This window comes from Lynx canadensis, chromosome B4 (genome assembly GCF_007474595.2).
Source record: "Lynx canadensis isolate LIC74 chromosome B4, mLynCan4.pri.v2, whole genome shotgun sequence".
NCBI classification, from domain to species: domain Eukaryota; kingdom Metazoa; phylum Chordata; class Mammalia; order Carnivora; family Felidae; genus Lynx; species Lynx canadensis.
This window is the reverse complement of record NC_044309.1, coordinates 26,201,600-26,216,880: the sequence shown is the minus strand read 5'-3', so window position 1 is coordinate 26,216,880 and position 15,281 is coordinate 26,201,600. Positions and strand designations below refer to the sequence as shown.

Genomic DNA, 15,281 nt, shown 5'->3' with positions numbered 1-15,281 from the left:
CTGGGTGGCTCGGTCGGTTAAGCGGCCGACTTCGGCTCAGGTCATGATCTCACGGTCCGTGAGTTCGAGCCCCGCGTTGGGCTCTGTGCTGACAGCTCAGAGCCTGGAGCCTGTTTCGGATTCTGTGTCTCCCTCTCTCTCTGCCCCTCCCCTGTTCATGCTCTGTCTCTCTCTGTCTCAAAAATAAATAAAAACGTTTAAAAAAAAATTTTTTTTTTTTTTAAATTAAGCTGAGTATCTTTGGGCAAGGCTGATTACAGAAACTAGATCTTGAGGGCCTCAAACTGAAAAGCTCCAAAATATGAAGATACTTAAGCCATAACAGTAGAGCTGATATATAAATGCAAAGTCATCTAGGACTGAATTCAAACTAGGACTGAATCCCTAGCAAATCAAAATTGGTGGACAGGCAGAAGGGAAGATACCAATTATGTATTTAAATGGGAATAATTTTTTTTTCTAAATGAAGCAATTTAGAGGCCTCTTAAAAATCACAAATACGCATAACTAATCTAAAATAATCTACATGAGGTAAATCCTATTATGATTTAGATTAGGGAGGAGGATGCATTCAAAAAGCTTTTCCTAGTTACCATGGGCTCGGTTCTGTGTTAAACCACAATAAATGTTCATCATCACAGGACATGTGAGCATCTTAATCTAATACTGAAAAAATAAGACAACTTCAATTTGATTTTCAACAGTTTATAAATATAAATCACCCAACAATAAAATGTCTTTGTAGATAACTAAATAAGATTTTCAAAGACAGATTTAAAACGTGAAAACTTCGAAGAGAAAAAAGAACTACTTTTTTAAAAAGTTATTCCATATTGTGTTGACCTAAGTTACCTAATATTCATCTTTTCTTCCATTATGAAAATATTAAAGACTAATTTTATGTTTTATTTTCTACTCAAAAACTTCCATTAGAAGTGATTTGAAGAGAAAGTCAGTTTACAACTAAGTAACATGCAGAAGTTTCAAAAGCTAACTTCTCAGGTAAGATTAAATTTATACTTTATAAAACATGTGTCATGCCCACTGGGTACATTATAATAAAAAAGACACCTGCTTGGAGATTAATTATATACCTATAGTTGAAATTTACCAAAAGGGAAATCCTGATTCTGAAAACATGTAACACTTAATTCATTCCATTTCAGTACAGTCTTCAGCATCCACCCACATAATGAAATCCCCTAACATGATTTGGGTTGATGAAACTTCTCTGATTGCTCATTGTCATCTTGGAAAGCAAAATAACCAGAATTAGTTTTCCTTGAATAAAGATTCTGTTTAAACTAATGTCCACATGGCCTGCCACTGTAACTGTCAGCAAATACCAAATCAGAATTGTGAGTGATAAATGGAACTTTAAGTTATTGCTTGTTACTTTGTAAATTAATGGAGCCATTTTCCACAAAAAAGATTCATCCTAAAATCCTGACTATACACCTTAATGGAAATGACTCCTCACAAGTAGTTTGGTAAACACCGGTTAAGGTTTACCAAGCTGTTGTCTCAGTCTCGACACCACACTCCTACTAAATTTTTTTTTTAACGTTTATTTATTTTTGACAGAGACAGAGCATGAGCGGGCGAGGGACAGAGAGAGAGGGAGACACAGAATCCGAAGCAGGCTCCAGGCTCCGAGCTGTCAGCACAGAGCCTGACGCAGGGCTCGAACTCACGAGCTGTGAGATCATGACCTGAGCTGAAGTCGGATGCTCAACCGACTGAGCCACCCAGGCACCCCAACACCAACACTTCTATGCTGTTCTGTGATACTGCAAATTACATTCTATTTAGTCACCTGGCTTCCCGTTAGATTCTGCCAACAGTAGGCACTGGAACAGGACTGAAAGGCAGGAGAAAGGAGAAGCCTAGCAGCCACAGCTGGCTCCAGTTTCTGGCTCTCTGCTGTCTGAAACCAGAACTAGCTTCATACCACTGAGGTTCTAACCAGATCTCTGCAGGACTCCTCCTCTAAACTACTAGGTTCTAATAACCACAACGTCTTCTTATTGTACTCTGGCCCTAATGGTGATTACTATAGATGCAATAGTTGAATGTTCCTTTTTGTTTCTTCAGTCCTCAAAAGCATGCAGTATCTGTTTAATCCTATATATAAAATTCTTTGCACTATTAAATTTTCTGTGCTGAAATATCCAATATTGTTTTGTTCTCCTACCTGGACCCTGACTAATACAATATTTAAAACCATTCTAAATCTACCTTTATGAAAATACTACCATTTATGTTTCGAGTTTCTGCAGAAATGTACTATCCACACTGCTTCAACAAGGGACAAGAAATAATCAATCCCAAGCACCTTTCAATGCTGATTAAGTCATGATGATCACCAAAGCAAAATCTGTTGGATTCAACCTCCACTTCTATAGTCTTCTAGTTGTTTTTTCCTTCCTAGGTTTTCCAAGGTACTACCGGACAGAATTTTTTAAATTGCAAGTATGAGGTTACTTCACCAATTCTATGCTTCAATAGCTCTCCACTGCCTTTCTATAAAATTCATATTCCTTGGTAAGATTTTTTTTTGTGATCTGGCTCCCACTCACGTCTGTAACCTGAACTCTTGCCATTCTTTCACACTACCAAATCCTTGCCGTTCTCCAAATACACTGGGCTATCTCACACTTTACTGTCTTTGTAGATGCTGTTCCCTTTGCATAGCACACAAATTCCAGACCTCTTCAACTGGCTAAGTTCTATTCAATCTGCTCAGTAGTGTTACTTGTACTTTAATATCTTACTCTCATCCAAGCTGGGAGTTCTCCTTCTGAGTGCTCCCAAAGCAACTTTAACTCACACTGTTTAAAAAAAAAATTTTTTTAAGGTTTATTCATTTCTCAGAGACAGAGAGAGACAGACTGTGAGCAGGGGAGGGGCAGAGAGAGAGGGAGACACAGAATCCAAAGCAGGCTCCAGGCTCTGAGCTGTTCACACAGAGCCTGATGCGGGGCCCGAACTCACAGACTGCGAGATCACGACCTGAACCGAAGTAGACGCCCAACCGACTGAGCCACCCAAGCACCCCTAACGCACACTGTTTTAACTGTTCACTCTTCAGTTTTCACCACAGGTCCAAAAGTTCCTTTAGGATGGGACACATTTTCTTAGTACTATATAGCTACAACCTAGCATATGCTTGGCAACTTTTGTAAAATGGACTTGTTACAACTTTCATTTGAACCCTGACTTTAAAAAATGCAAGCTGAGTTATTACTTCAGTTCAGAAATATCTAAAATTCCTGACTTAAATTCCCTCGAGGACAGGAATCTTTGCATCACTAGTGTTTAGTACAGTGTGTAACACAGGAGATGCTCTTAACAGATGTTGTAAGATGTGTACATATTATAGAAGGAGAACAAGCTCAAGTTAAACCACTTTAGGTAACTATAGAAGTTTCATAATCTACAGATCTTTATATCTCAGATATTGCAACGGTAGATTTTGCTCTGTACAGTAAAAAAGTGAAGAAATATCAAAGTGGTATCTCCCAAGTATTCTCAATTCTACTAAAAGGTAAGCTCATTACTTCAAATACATTTTTAAAAAGGTCAACATTTACTTAAAAAAAAAAAAAAGACATTAGATTCAACAACAACAACAACAACAACAACAACAACAACAACAGACTTGGTTGAAGGGGTGGAGAGTGGAGGTGGGTAGGGCAATAAATGAAACAAACAGAAAAAACCCAAAAACCAAAAGTGAGCATGTTTATATACTTACTGTGTCTGAAGTTTTGCTTGGATTATTGCTTGGATTAGAAGAATGTGAATTTGAACTATGAAGAGCACTGTGGTTGTGTGAATTTTCTTGTGGAGAGTAACTGGTCCCTTAAAAGAAATAAAGAGCAAAGTGAATTATAAATCGTATTTCATGTTTAATTTCAACTGGTTTCTACCATACTACAGATCACCATGTAACCCTAAATCATTTTACATAAGCATCAGGAATATATACATATTCATACTTCTTGCAATATTAAGCATTTGTGAGCCAACTAAAGATGTGGCTTGAAGAGCATGTATCTTACATGGCTGACAGCCTATGGAAAAATGTTAACTATATTTAGATGAGCAAAACCTAATCTATATCATTTCTGGCAACTTGTTTTTGTTTTTGTTTTTTTTTTAAATAAGTTATATTAGGGAAAGACAGAAACACAACCACACATAAAGAAAAAAGTCACAAAATTTCAAGCGATACACAACTAAAAGTCACAAATATCCAATATGTTTTTGCAATTATTTTTAAATTTCTTTTTAAAAATATTTTTGGGGGCGCCTGGGTGGCGCAGTCGGTTGAGCGTCCGACTTCAGCCAGGTCACGATCTCGCGGTCCGTGAGTTCGAGCCCCGCGTCGGGCTCTGGGCTGATGGCTCAGAGCCTGGAGCCTGTTTCCGATGCTGTGTCTCCCTCTCTCTCTGCCCCTCCCCCGTTCATGCTCTGTCTCTCTCTGTCCCAAAAATAAATAAACGTTGAAAAAAAAAAATTTTTAAAAAAAAAATATTTTTGAACATTTACGTATTACTGAGAGAGAGAGTACACGCACAAGTGGAGGGAGGGGCAGAGAGAGGGAGAAGCAAGCTTCACACTGTGAGCACAGAGCCCGAGGTGGGGATGTAGGGCTCAAATTCAAGAACCGCAAGATCATGACCTGAGCCGAAATCAAGAGTCAGATGCTTAACTGACAAGCCACCCAGGCACCCCTATTTTTCAATTTCTTAAATAGCTCCTACAACTTTATTTTAAAGAGTTCTGCCAATTTTTTAACTAAAACAATATCAAGAAAACTAAATCTTAGGGAAAGTACTTCCCTTTCAAGATGGTGAAATGTTATCAAGTCCCCTAATAACAGGACCAACTCTACCTAAGAATGGTTTTTAAAGTAATTCATAAGTTTTATGAATAAACCACACATCTCAGAGACCATCAGAGATGATAAGTGTTCACAGTCTTTAAAAAAAAAAAAAAAAAAAAGAGGGGGCACCAGGGTGGCTCAGTCGGTTAAGCGTCCAACTTCGGCTCAGGTTATGATCTCACGAGTCAGGAGTTCTAGCCCTGCGTTGGGCTCTGTGCTGACAGCTCAGAGCCTGGAAGTGCTTCGGATTCTGTGTCTCCCCCCCTCTCTCTCACTCTCAAAAATAAATAAATAGTAAAAAAAAACAAAACAAAAAAAAACAAACAAATTTTAAAGCCAAGATATAAAAACATAGACTTGTAAAAACGCTGGTAAGGATATGAAAAGGTTCATCATAAAAGTCTAATTGCTAGTATTTCAAATTTCATTCCACATGTTTATTTTTCAGCAACAAGGTATCATAATTCAACTTTTGTTAAAAAAAAAAAAAGAAAAACAACTACGCTGTCAATGGTATGGAGGGTACCCTATAATGAACAAAAAAGTGGGAAGAGTAATTTAAATGGATGACTGGTCTAGGAATTAGCACTTAGAACCAGAGTTGTTATTAGTAGAAATAATTAAGAATTAACTATATCAGCAGAGGAAACTAGGTGGATAAGAAAGTGAACTGGGGACAGAAGGGGACTATAAAGTTTTAAGATACCCAAGTGGAAGTGGTCAGCAGATCTACACAGAACCAGGAATTCAGAAGGGGATCTGGAAGTCTCCTCCATTAGAAGTGAAAGGTAGGAGACTCTAACTTTACCTTGCATGATAATATAAACAAGCACTATGAGCTTGGAATGAAGTAAGAATATGGCAAGAGTAAATAAAGGCAATGACCAACACTTAACCTTGGACAAGGGCCAGTTTGCAAGGGATGCCAGAAGCAGATCCAAAGACCCAAAAAAGCTAGTCAAGTGACAAAAGAGGGTTACTTAAGAACCTGGCAAAACGGAGGTGGTATAACAGGAAATTTCTCAACAAGGCTACTGCTTGATGACTTCTTCATCTACTTGTTTTTAATTTTTTTCTTGCTGTATGGCATGTGTTTATATAAAACACCCTAAACTTTAATACAGTTGGCTAAACATTCTTCAATAAACAACATAAAACACAATCAAGACGAAATCAGTCAAGATTAATTCAGTGTGCAGAAAAGTTATCAGAGCCGGGCTAAGACTGCTATCCTTAGAAAAGCCCGCTTACACAGTTGGCCTTTGGCTCATATGTGGGAACCTAGATTTCTGGAGAGTTCCCACAACAGCTGACAGTTGCTCACTGGCTCTAAGCTGTTTGTGCATGCAATATGGTTTATGCTTAACATATGCTTTCCTATTGGGAATCCAGATTTTTGGTACGTGCTAGGGAGAGGTGCCTATGTAACGACAAGCCAAATCCAGTAAAAATCTTGGGTACTAATTCTCTAATAAGCCTCCCGTGTAGTCAACATTTCACATGTATTGTCACAATTCACTGCTGAAGGAACGAAGAAGTATGTCTTGTCTGAGTCTACTGGAAGAAGACTCTTGGAGGCCCACACCTGGTCTCCTCCAGGCTTTACTCTGCATACCTTTTCCCTTAGCTGACTACTATGCTTTGTATCTTTTCACAATAATAGGTCATAGCCAGGGTAGTAATTACACACTGGGTCCTGTGAGCCTCTTAGACAATCACCAAGTCCCAACACACTCGGTTACAAAGAAAAGGCAATACTCCCAGGTTTTTAAGAAAATCAGATCTATGCCAAAATTTGCACTCTTTAGAACTCTTATTTTAAAGTCAGGTTTACAAATAAAAAGCAGAATAATACACACTTGGAATGTCATATTTATACATCCCTAGTAGAGTTGAGATTCCCATTGAAATTTCCAAAGATATGTTGAAAATAAAGAAAATCAAGGCCAATTTTAAAGACTGAAAAGAATCCTAGAATAATCCTTTAAGAAGCCTGTGTTAGATGCCCTGACATTTACTTGTATATATTCTTAAGGAAGACAATCTATGCTTAAATCTATGAAATAAAGACCCAAATTAAAGATTTGTTGAGAAGACATAAGTGAAGTACTCTATAAACGTAAGGTATATTTGGAGTGCCTGCGTGGCTCAGCTGGTTAAGCATCTGACTTGGTTTCAGCTCAGGTCAGGATCTCACAGTTTCATGGGTTTTGTGAATGCGGGCCCTGTCTGGCTCCACGGTGACAGCGCTGAGCCTGCTTGGGATGCTCTCTCTCACCCTGTCTCTGTCCCTCCCCCACCTGTGCTATTCTCAGTCTCTCTCAAAATAAGCAAACTTCAAAAAAATAAACATAAGGTATATTAGGAATGAGGTCTACTGACTGAGCCTCCCATGAGGTTAAAATCCACGAATCTACTCCACTTTAATGTTATTCTTACTATCAACAAAAATTCAAAAATTGACAACCACCCAATTAGCTAAGCTCTCGCCTCTGAAGAAACAGTGTACTTTCCACAAGTCTGACACAGATGGTATCAGAGAGCTTTCAGGCCTGGTGTATGTGTTTTCAGAGGGCATAACATAATCGTCAAAAACGCCAAGTATAGAGGCACACCAGTCTAAGACTTTAGAGAGAAGAGAAAACTGAATCAGCTGTTAAGAGAGAAGGCACTTTCAGAGACAGGAGCTTTTTCAATAGGGATTAGAGTCTACATCCTGTGAAACAGATTTATCTAGACCACTTAGCAAAACAACTGAAACTTAGAAGTGAGAAGCAAGATTAAGACACAGATATTTTAGTAAGAGACTAAAAATAAACTGACATTCTTAAACAGAATTCAAAACTAAGTAAAAGAGGTTTTTATAAAAAGCATGATATGATATGGTAGGCAATAAATCCGTACATTCTAACCAGAAGGGTGTGCTTAAGGACTTAAGGCAGGGCAGATTTGCTTCTGAATAACATGATATTAAGTTAAAACTAACTCTCTATAATAAAAGCTACAATCTATATTATCTTCTAATGCAGTTTTGGGGGGTATGCCATTTGAGTCTTCATTTCTCCATGTAGTTCTTTCCAAACTGAAGTAACACCCAAGTAGAAGAGTATAGTGATGATACACACCCAGCATCAGAGTTAATGGTGATGGTGGTTATGATTTTCAGAGCTACATTTGCCATACCTATACAAAAAGTGCTACATCACAAAATTTCTTCTAAATCTTTTATCTTAAAAATTCACATGAGTTTTTGTATACTGCCCTACAATGAGTTTGTGTGTTTCAGAGTAAGAACACAAGTTTTCCGTTGTTTTTTAATGTGTATTTGTTTTTGAAAGAGAGCAAGCGAGCAAGCAAGCAGGGAAGGTACACAGAAAGGGGGACAGAGGATGCGATGTTGGCTCCCCACTGACAGCAGAGAGCCCAATGCAGGGTTTGAACGCATGAACCAAGCTGAAGTCAGACACTCAACCGACAGAGCCACCTAGGTTCCCCAGAACACAAATTTTTATTACTAGGTTGCAGAGTCTAAGACTGAGAGAAAAAATAAGTGATTTGTGGATGGCAATATATCCAAAGATGCATAAAACTTGAACTCAGAATTTTAATACTATATCCAGTGACTATTCAAGTGCACAAAAGAAGATTATATGCTGGTGAGGAAAAAAATGCGTATACACATACACACACTTATATATATAATAATTAATATAATATATAAATATATATATAAAGCCGGTTAAAGACAGTCTCATGGATGCTGTCTGGCCCAGGAAAATAATAGAAGCAAAAGTTGTTTATATGGTCTGGTACCCTTTATGGTCTCTGTATATTTAAAAACAAATTTTTTTTAATGTTTATTTATTTTTGAGAGAGACAGAGTGTGAATGGAGGAGGGGCAGAGAGAGAGGGGGAGACACAGAATCTGAAGCAGGCTCCAGGCTCTGAACTGACAGCACAGAGCCCGACGAGGGGCTCGAACTCACCATCAGTGAGATCATGACCTGAGCTGAAGTCAGATGCTTAACCAACTGAGCCACCCAGGCTCCCCAATGTTCTCTGTATATTACCAAAAAAGGGCTCACTACTTAAAAAATCTGAGAAAGGTAGTATTTATGGATAAGCGGGATAAAATCAACTTTAAATGATAACGTAAAAAATTAAAAGTGCGGACTGGTGAAGCAAGTCTTAAAGACCTCTAAGAAAAGGATATTACTGAGATTTAGGTTTAAAGGTAGGGTGGGGAGTAGAATAAAGGGGTTATAGGTCTATGCTTAACCAAAGGCAGAAATGAAACAGAGATGTACTAACATGATTAGATGCTAATGTCAGACTAGAATCCAGGTATCAGCAAAATACAACCTGCTGGATGTAAGTTTTCATCAATAGTTTTATCAGAACACAGTGAGAGCCAACCATTTAAGTATTACCTATGGCTACTGTTTCTCTTTTAATTGTAACAATGACTGTGAGACCTACAATACTAAAATATTGCTAGAATGGGCGTTAATCTAAGATAAAGTAGGGGCGCCTGCGTAGAGGAAAAACAGCAGGTATAAACTTCTATATGATCAAACAAGGCTGGGAAATGCAACCAGCTTTTCAAAAAGTGAAACAACAGTTTTCATTCTACTCAGGGATAAATATCACAGCATTTGTATCCTTATTCAGAACAACCGTTATCAGATCCTCAGACTTAGAAATTAAGTCTTAATGCCTTCAACAAATAACTGGAATGGGTAAGGTATACCTAGAATGCTAAATGCAAGATTTCAACCACCCTAAACTGGTATTCAAACTAATAAAAGCAGATAGTAAGTATGCCTGAATAAGGTTCAGCAGATCTCAAACTTTAGTATATTAAAAAAATATAGATTTCAAGGTTGAATGTCACAAAGATTCTGATTCATGGTATATGGGATGAGACCCCCAAGACATAAATTTTTCATAAGAGGGTTTTAATATGGTCAGTATCCGGGCCACACTTTTATTTTAAATGCTCTACTGCCTTCCACTGTCTTCAGTCTTCCTTTGAACAGTTCAAAGAAAGAGGCCACAAACAGTTAAAAATAAGGAGATTTTTACAAGGAAAGCCACACCTATGAGTAATTTTACCATAACATGACAAATATTTTCCTGAAAAACCTTAAATTCTGCAAACTCACACTAAAAATAAGTCTTATGGGAAAAATAGATTAAGAGCAAATCACTCAAAATTATGCAACTTTATTACAACCAGAGCATAAACAAAAACTTGAATAGCACAGGCAAGCAGCTCAGCACGGTTGTAGATTGTTTCAGGGGATATTAAAAACGCAAAAAAAATTAGGAAAGAAATGCAGTTTGCTGAGGCTGAGAACAGAGAAGTGAAGTTCTGAGCATTGAGGCTACAGTTAAAATGGACAGAGAAGAAAGTGCAACTTGCCACAGACAGGGAGCCATGAAGGCTGGAGGAGTAGACTTGACTTTAGGGGTCTTGCCTGTGCAGCAGCTGGTTGAGGGCTTTATCCTTTCTATTTGAAGGTCATAACCTACTCCTGCTATTCTGATTCTCCCTGCCTAGAAAAAAAAATTTCACATATGAACGAACACAGTTTCAGTTTATATTGATGTCATTCTCCAATTTACTACTTGTACACGAGCTCAATGGTGGTGGAAAAGCAAAATGTAGCTAATCAGACTACGCTTCTCGGTGAGGGTGGAAATGAATAAGATAATGTGTCGACAACAGGCTTGCACTGGACAGTCCCCTGTAGTTGAGTTACTCCTTCGAGATCTGTGTTATACAAGTGATAGTTCACTAGGCCACACACAGCTGTTGAGCACTTGAAATGTGGCTACTCTAAATTGAAATCCGCTGTATGTACAAAACACACACTGGATTCAAAGACTCAATACAAAAAGAATATAAAATAGCACAATTAATATTTTCATATGGATTACATAATGACCTGTTTTCGATATGTTGGGTTAAATAGTATATATGATTAAAATTCACGTCAGAAAAAAAAAATAAAATAAAATAAAATAAAATTCACGTCAGATGTTGGCTGGTAGAATAAAACTGCATACATGGCTCACTGGACAGCACCGTTCTAGATGAAGGTACCCACTGACAATTAGTGAAAGAGGGCCAGAGATGCCTAGTGTACAGAGGCCATTTCTCAAAGATCTGTCCCATCTAAAAAATTAGCTTATAATTAGCTAAGCCTAGAACCTAATTCTGCTTAACACAATATGCAAATTTTTCTAGAAATTTAGATTGTACTGTACAGTACTTAGTTCTGTTTCAAACTCTTACCAAGATGCTCACCACTTTGAAAAACTTCATCACCAACAACATCATACAATATACCTGCTGTTGTATCTATCACAAACAAATGATATCAAAGAGATTCCTTTGTTAAGAGTAAGGACCAAAAATTAAACTAGCAGAGATAAATGAAAGATGCAGCTTTCACTGAATTTCATTAATAAAGCTTGTTTTAAAAGCAGTACTGCTATCCTTTATGTTTATCCCAAATGAATATGCTACCTATTTTTCTGCACAGTGATACAAACTACTTTGTAAAAAGTATGTATTACATACTTCCTTTAGAACTACCCACATCTTTCTACTCTAACATGTGTAGGTAACATATTATTTATATTTACCTACAGTCTAGAAATGGAATTTTACAACATATTTTAAGGGAAGGTGTACATGCAAAAGAACAAAGTTGCGTTGTACCCCAATGTTTATAGCAGCACTTTCAACAATAGCCAAATTATGGAAAGAGCCTAAATGTCCATCAACTGATGAATGGATAAAGAAATTGTGGTTTATATACACAATGAATTACTACGTGGCAATGAGAAAAGAATGAGATATGGCCTTTTGTAGCAACGTGGATGGACTGGAGAGTATTATGCTAAGTGAAGTAAGTCATACAGAGAAAGACAGATACCATATGTTTTCACTCTTATGTGGATCCTCAGAAACTTACCAGAAGACCATGGGGGAGGGGAAGAAAAAAAAAAAAAAAGTTAGAGAGGGAGGGAGCCAAAACATAAGAGACTTAAAAACTGAGAACAAACTGAGGGTTGATGGGGGGTGGGAGGGAGGGAGGGAAGGGTGAGTGATGGGTGTTGAGGAGGGCACCTGTTGGGATGAGCACTGGGTGTTGTATGGAAACCAATTTGACAATAAATTTCATATTAAAAAAAAAAAGAACTACCCACATCTTTCTTACTCTAACGTGTAGGTAACATATTTATATTTACCTACAGACTAGAAATGGAATTTTACAACATATTTTAAGGGAAGGTGTACATGCAAAAGAATAAAGTTGAGTTGGACTCCTTCCTCACCCCATACATACATTATACACTATACATACGTATAATACAAAATGAATCACAGACCTAAATGTAAGAGATGAAACTAAAACTGTTAATAAGTAAATATAAGCTCAAATCATCACCAAAAGTACAAGTGAAAAAAGAAAAAATATAAATTAAACTCTGCCAAAATTTAAAGCTTTTGTGCTTCAAAGGACACCATCAAGGAAGTGAAAAGTCAATCCACAGAATGGGAGAACATATTTGCAAATCATATATATGCAAAGGACATTTACCTAGATCTACTAGTAGGAACTCTTACAACTCAATAAAAGACAAACAGTACTTTATTTAAAATTTTTTTTAAACATTTATTATTGAGAGAGAGAGAGACAGAGCATGAGCATGGGAGGGGCAGAGAGAGAGGGAGACACAGAATTTGAAGCAGGCTCCAGGCTCTGAGCTGTCAGCACAGAGCCCGACGCAGGCGGGGCTCAAGCCCACCAACCACGAGATCATGACCTGAGCCGAAGTCGGACGCTTAACCGACTGAGCCACCCAGGCGTCCCCAAACAGTACTTTTTAAATGACTAAAAGATAACAAACATTTCTCCAAAGACATACAAATGACCAAAAAGCACATGAAAAGATGCTCACCAACATTAGCTATTAGGGAAATGCAAAGCAAAGCTGCAATGAAACACCACTTCACATCCATGAGGATAGCTATAGTCAAAAAAGATGGACAAGTGTTGAGGAGGATGTAGAGAAACCAAAATCCTCATACACACTGGTGTTGAAAATATAAAATACTAAGATGCTTTGGGGGTGCCTGGGTGGCTCAGTCGGTTAAGCGTCCGACTTCGGCTCAGGTCACGATCTCGCTGTCCGTGAGTTCGAGCCCCGCGTTGGGCTCTGGGCTGATGGCTCAGAGCCTGGAGCCTGCTTCCGATTCTGTGTCTCCCTCTCTCTCTGCCCCTCCCCCGTTCATGCTCTGTCTCTCTCTGTCTCAAAAATAAATAAAAAACATTAAAAAAAAAATACTAAGTTGCTTTGGAAAACAGTCTGGCATTTCCTTAAAAGGTTAAACACAGAACTATATGACCCAGTAATTCTACTTCTAGGTATATATCCAAGAGAAATGAAAACATGTGTCCACAAATGTTCAGAGTCCATAACAGCCAAAAGATAGGAACAAACCCAGGGCGCCTGGGTGGCTCAGTCGGTTAAGCCTCCAATTTCAGTCAGGTCATGCTCTCATAGTTCTTGAGTTCAAGCCCCGTATCGGGCTCAGTGCTGACAGCTCAAAGCCTGGAGCCTGCTTCAGATTCTGTGTCTCCCTCTCTCTCTGCCCCTCCCATGCTTGTGCACTGTCTGTCTCTCTCAAAAATAAAACAAACAAAAAAAGATAGGAACAAACAAGATGTCTACCTGATTGACAGATAAATAAGATACAGAATATTATCCGACAATAAAAATGAACAAGTACTGCCATAACGTGTAACATGGATGAACTGAAAATGTTATGCTAAATCCAAGAAGCCAGTCACAAAAGACTGTACCTTGTAGGATTCCACTAGGATGAAACATCCACAATCGGCACATCTATAGAGACATAAAGGCTGCCTAAGACTGGGGGCAAGGTGAAAGCTATAGGGTTTCTTTTTGGGTAATAACATTGTTCTAAAATGGGTGGTGGTGATGGTTGCACAACTGGGAGTATACTAAAAACCACTGAACTGCACCCTTTAAATTAGTCAACTGTACAGGAGGTGGATTACACACCAATAAAACTTACCAAAAAAAAAAAAAAACCTGCCGTAACTTAAATGTGACTTTGACTTGTCTAGCTTAGACAGAAACCCTTAATTCATCATTTCTTAAACTCTAATTCTATGAGATGCTTTGAATACAAAATGTCACATGGTCATGTAAATCTGGAAAAAGTTGTATATGATATTCTCTCATAGAAAACTTAAATGTACTTTAAAGGATCTAAGAATTACTGAAGTAAAGAAACTTTAAGCTGGGTAGGTGGGGGGGGGGGGAGGGAATTAAGTACTGACACATGACACATCATACGTGATCCATGAAAACACTATGTTAAGTGAAAGAGGCCAGTCACAAAAGACCACATGTAATCCATTTATATGAAACGTCCACAACAGAAAAATCTCTCCAGACAGAAAGCAGATCAGTGGTTGGGGAGTGGGCAGGGAGGGGAAGAAATGGGGAGTGACTGCTACTGGTGGGGTGGTGGTGGTGGTGGCGATTGTGTGGTATGCGAATTATACCTCAATTTTTTTTTTTAACGTTTATTCATCTTTTGATAAAGAGACAGAGCGTGAGTCGGGGAGGGGCAGAGAGAGAGGAGACACAGAATCCGAAGCAAGCTCCAGGCTCTGAACTGACAGCACAGAGCCCGACACGGGGCTCAAACTCATGGACCGTGAGATCATGACCTGAGCTGAAGTTGGATGCTCAACCGACTCAGCCACCCAGGCGCCCCTATACCTCAATTTTTAAAAAGACATTTAAAATTGAGAACCACGTGGGGAAAACAGCACTCAAGCAGGTAAATATGGGCTTCAGTCCAGACTTTGCCTCTGCCTTACTAAATAAAAGTGAGGATCACCCACCTTCTACAATTATCTTCACTTGTCAAATAAGATACTGGCTGGACAGTGTGCAGAATTACTTCTACTTGTTTAGAAAAAACTACCAACACAGGACCCTGGACTCTTCAATGATCTCAAGCACTTAATTCAGTACGACACAGAGCAAACAGCAAGACAGGGCTGATGTAGAACTAATCTTGAAGTAAGGATCTCTTCATTCTTATGAATTCCAGTAGAAATTCACTGGGTTCACTGTAATATTCAAACTGCTCTCCCACTTTCATTCTGGTCTCCATTTGAAAACAGTCTCTACAGAGCAGTTGAAGTAATCTCTCAAGCCTGTATCTTCAATCATGACAGGTGTCTTGAGTTTTAATGGTTACAGTGGGAAGCCATTCAACTTCTCTGGCCCTACTTACCCTTCCAGCCTTATTCTGCAGCACTAACCACAC

At 38.4% G+C, this 15,281-nt stretch overlaps 1 protein-coding gene across 6 annotated transcripts in view; it reads right to left on the bottom strand.

Moving 5' to 3' along the window:
* The window catches only part of WAC (WW domain containing adaptor with coiled-coil), an 86,447-nt gene that overhangs the window by 32,391 nt on the left and 38,775 nt on the right, over nt 1–15,281 (bottom strand). For all 6 annotated transcript variants that reach the window (XM_030321171.1, XM_030321170.1, XM_030321168.1 and 3 more), the window contains exon 4: nt 3,758–3,864. In XM_030321171.1, coding sequence (XP_030177031.1) covers nt 3,758–3,864 — 107 coding nt within the window. The remainder of the gene's footprint in view (nt 1–3,757; nt 3,865–15,281) is intronic.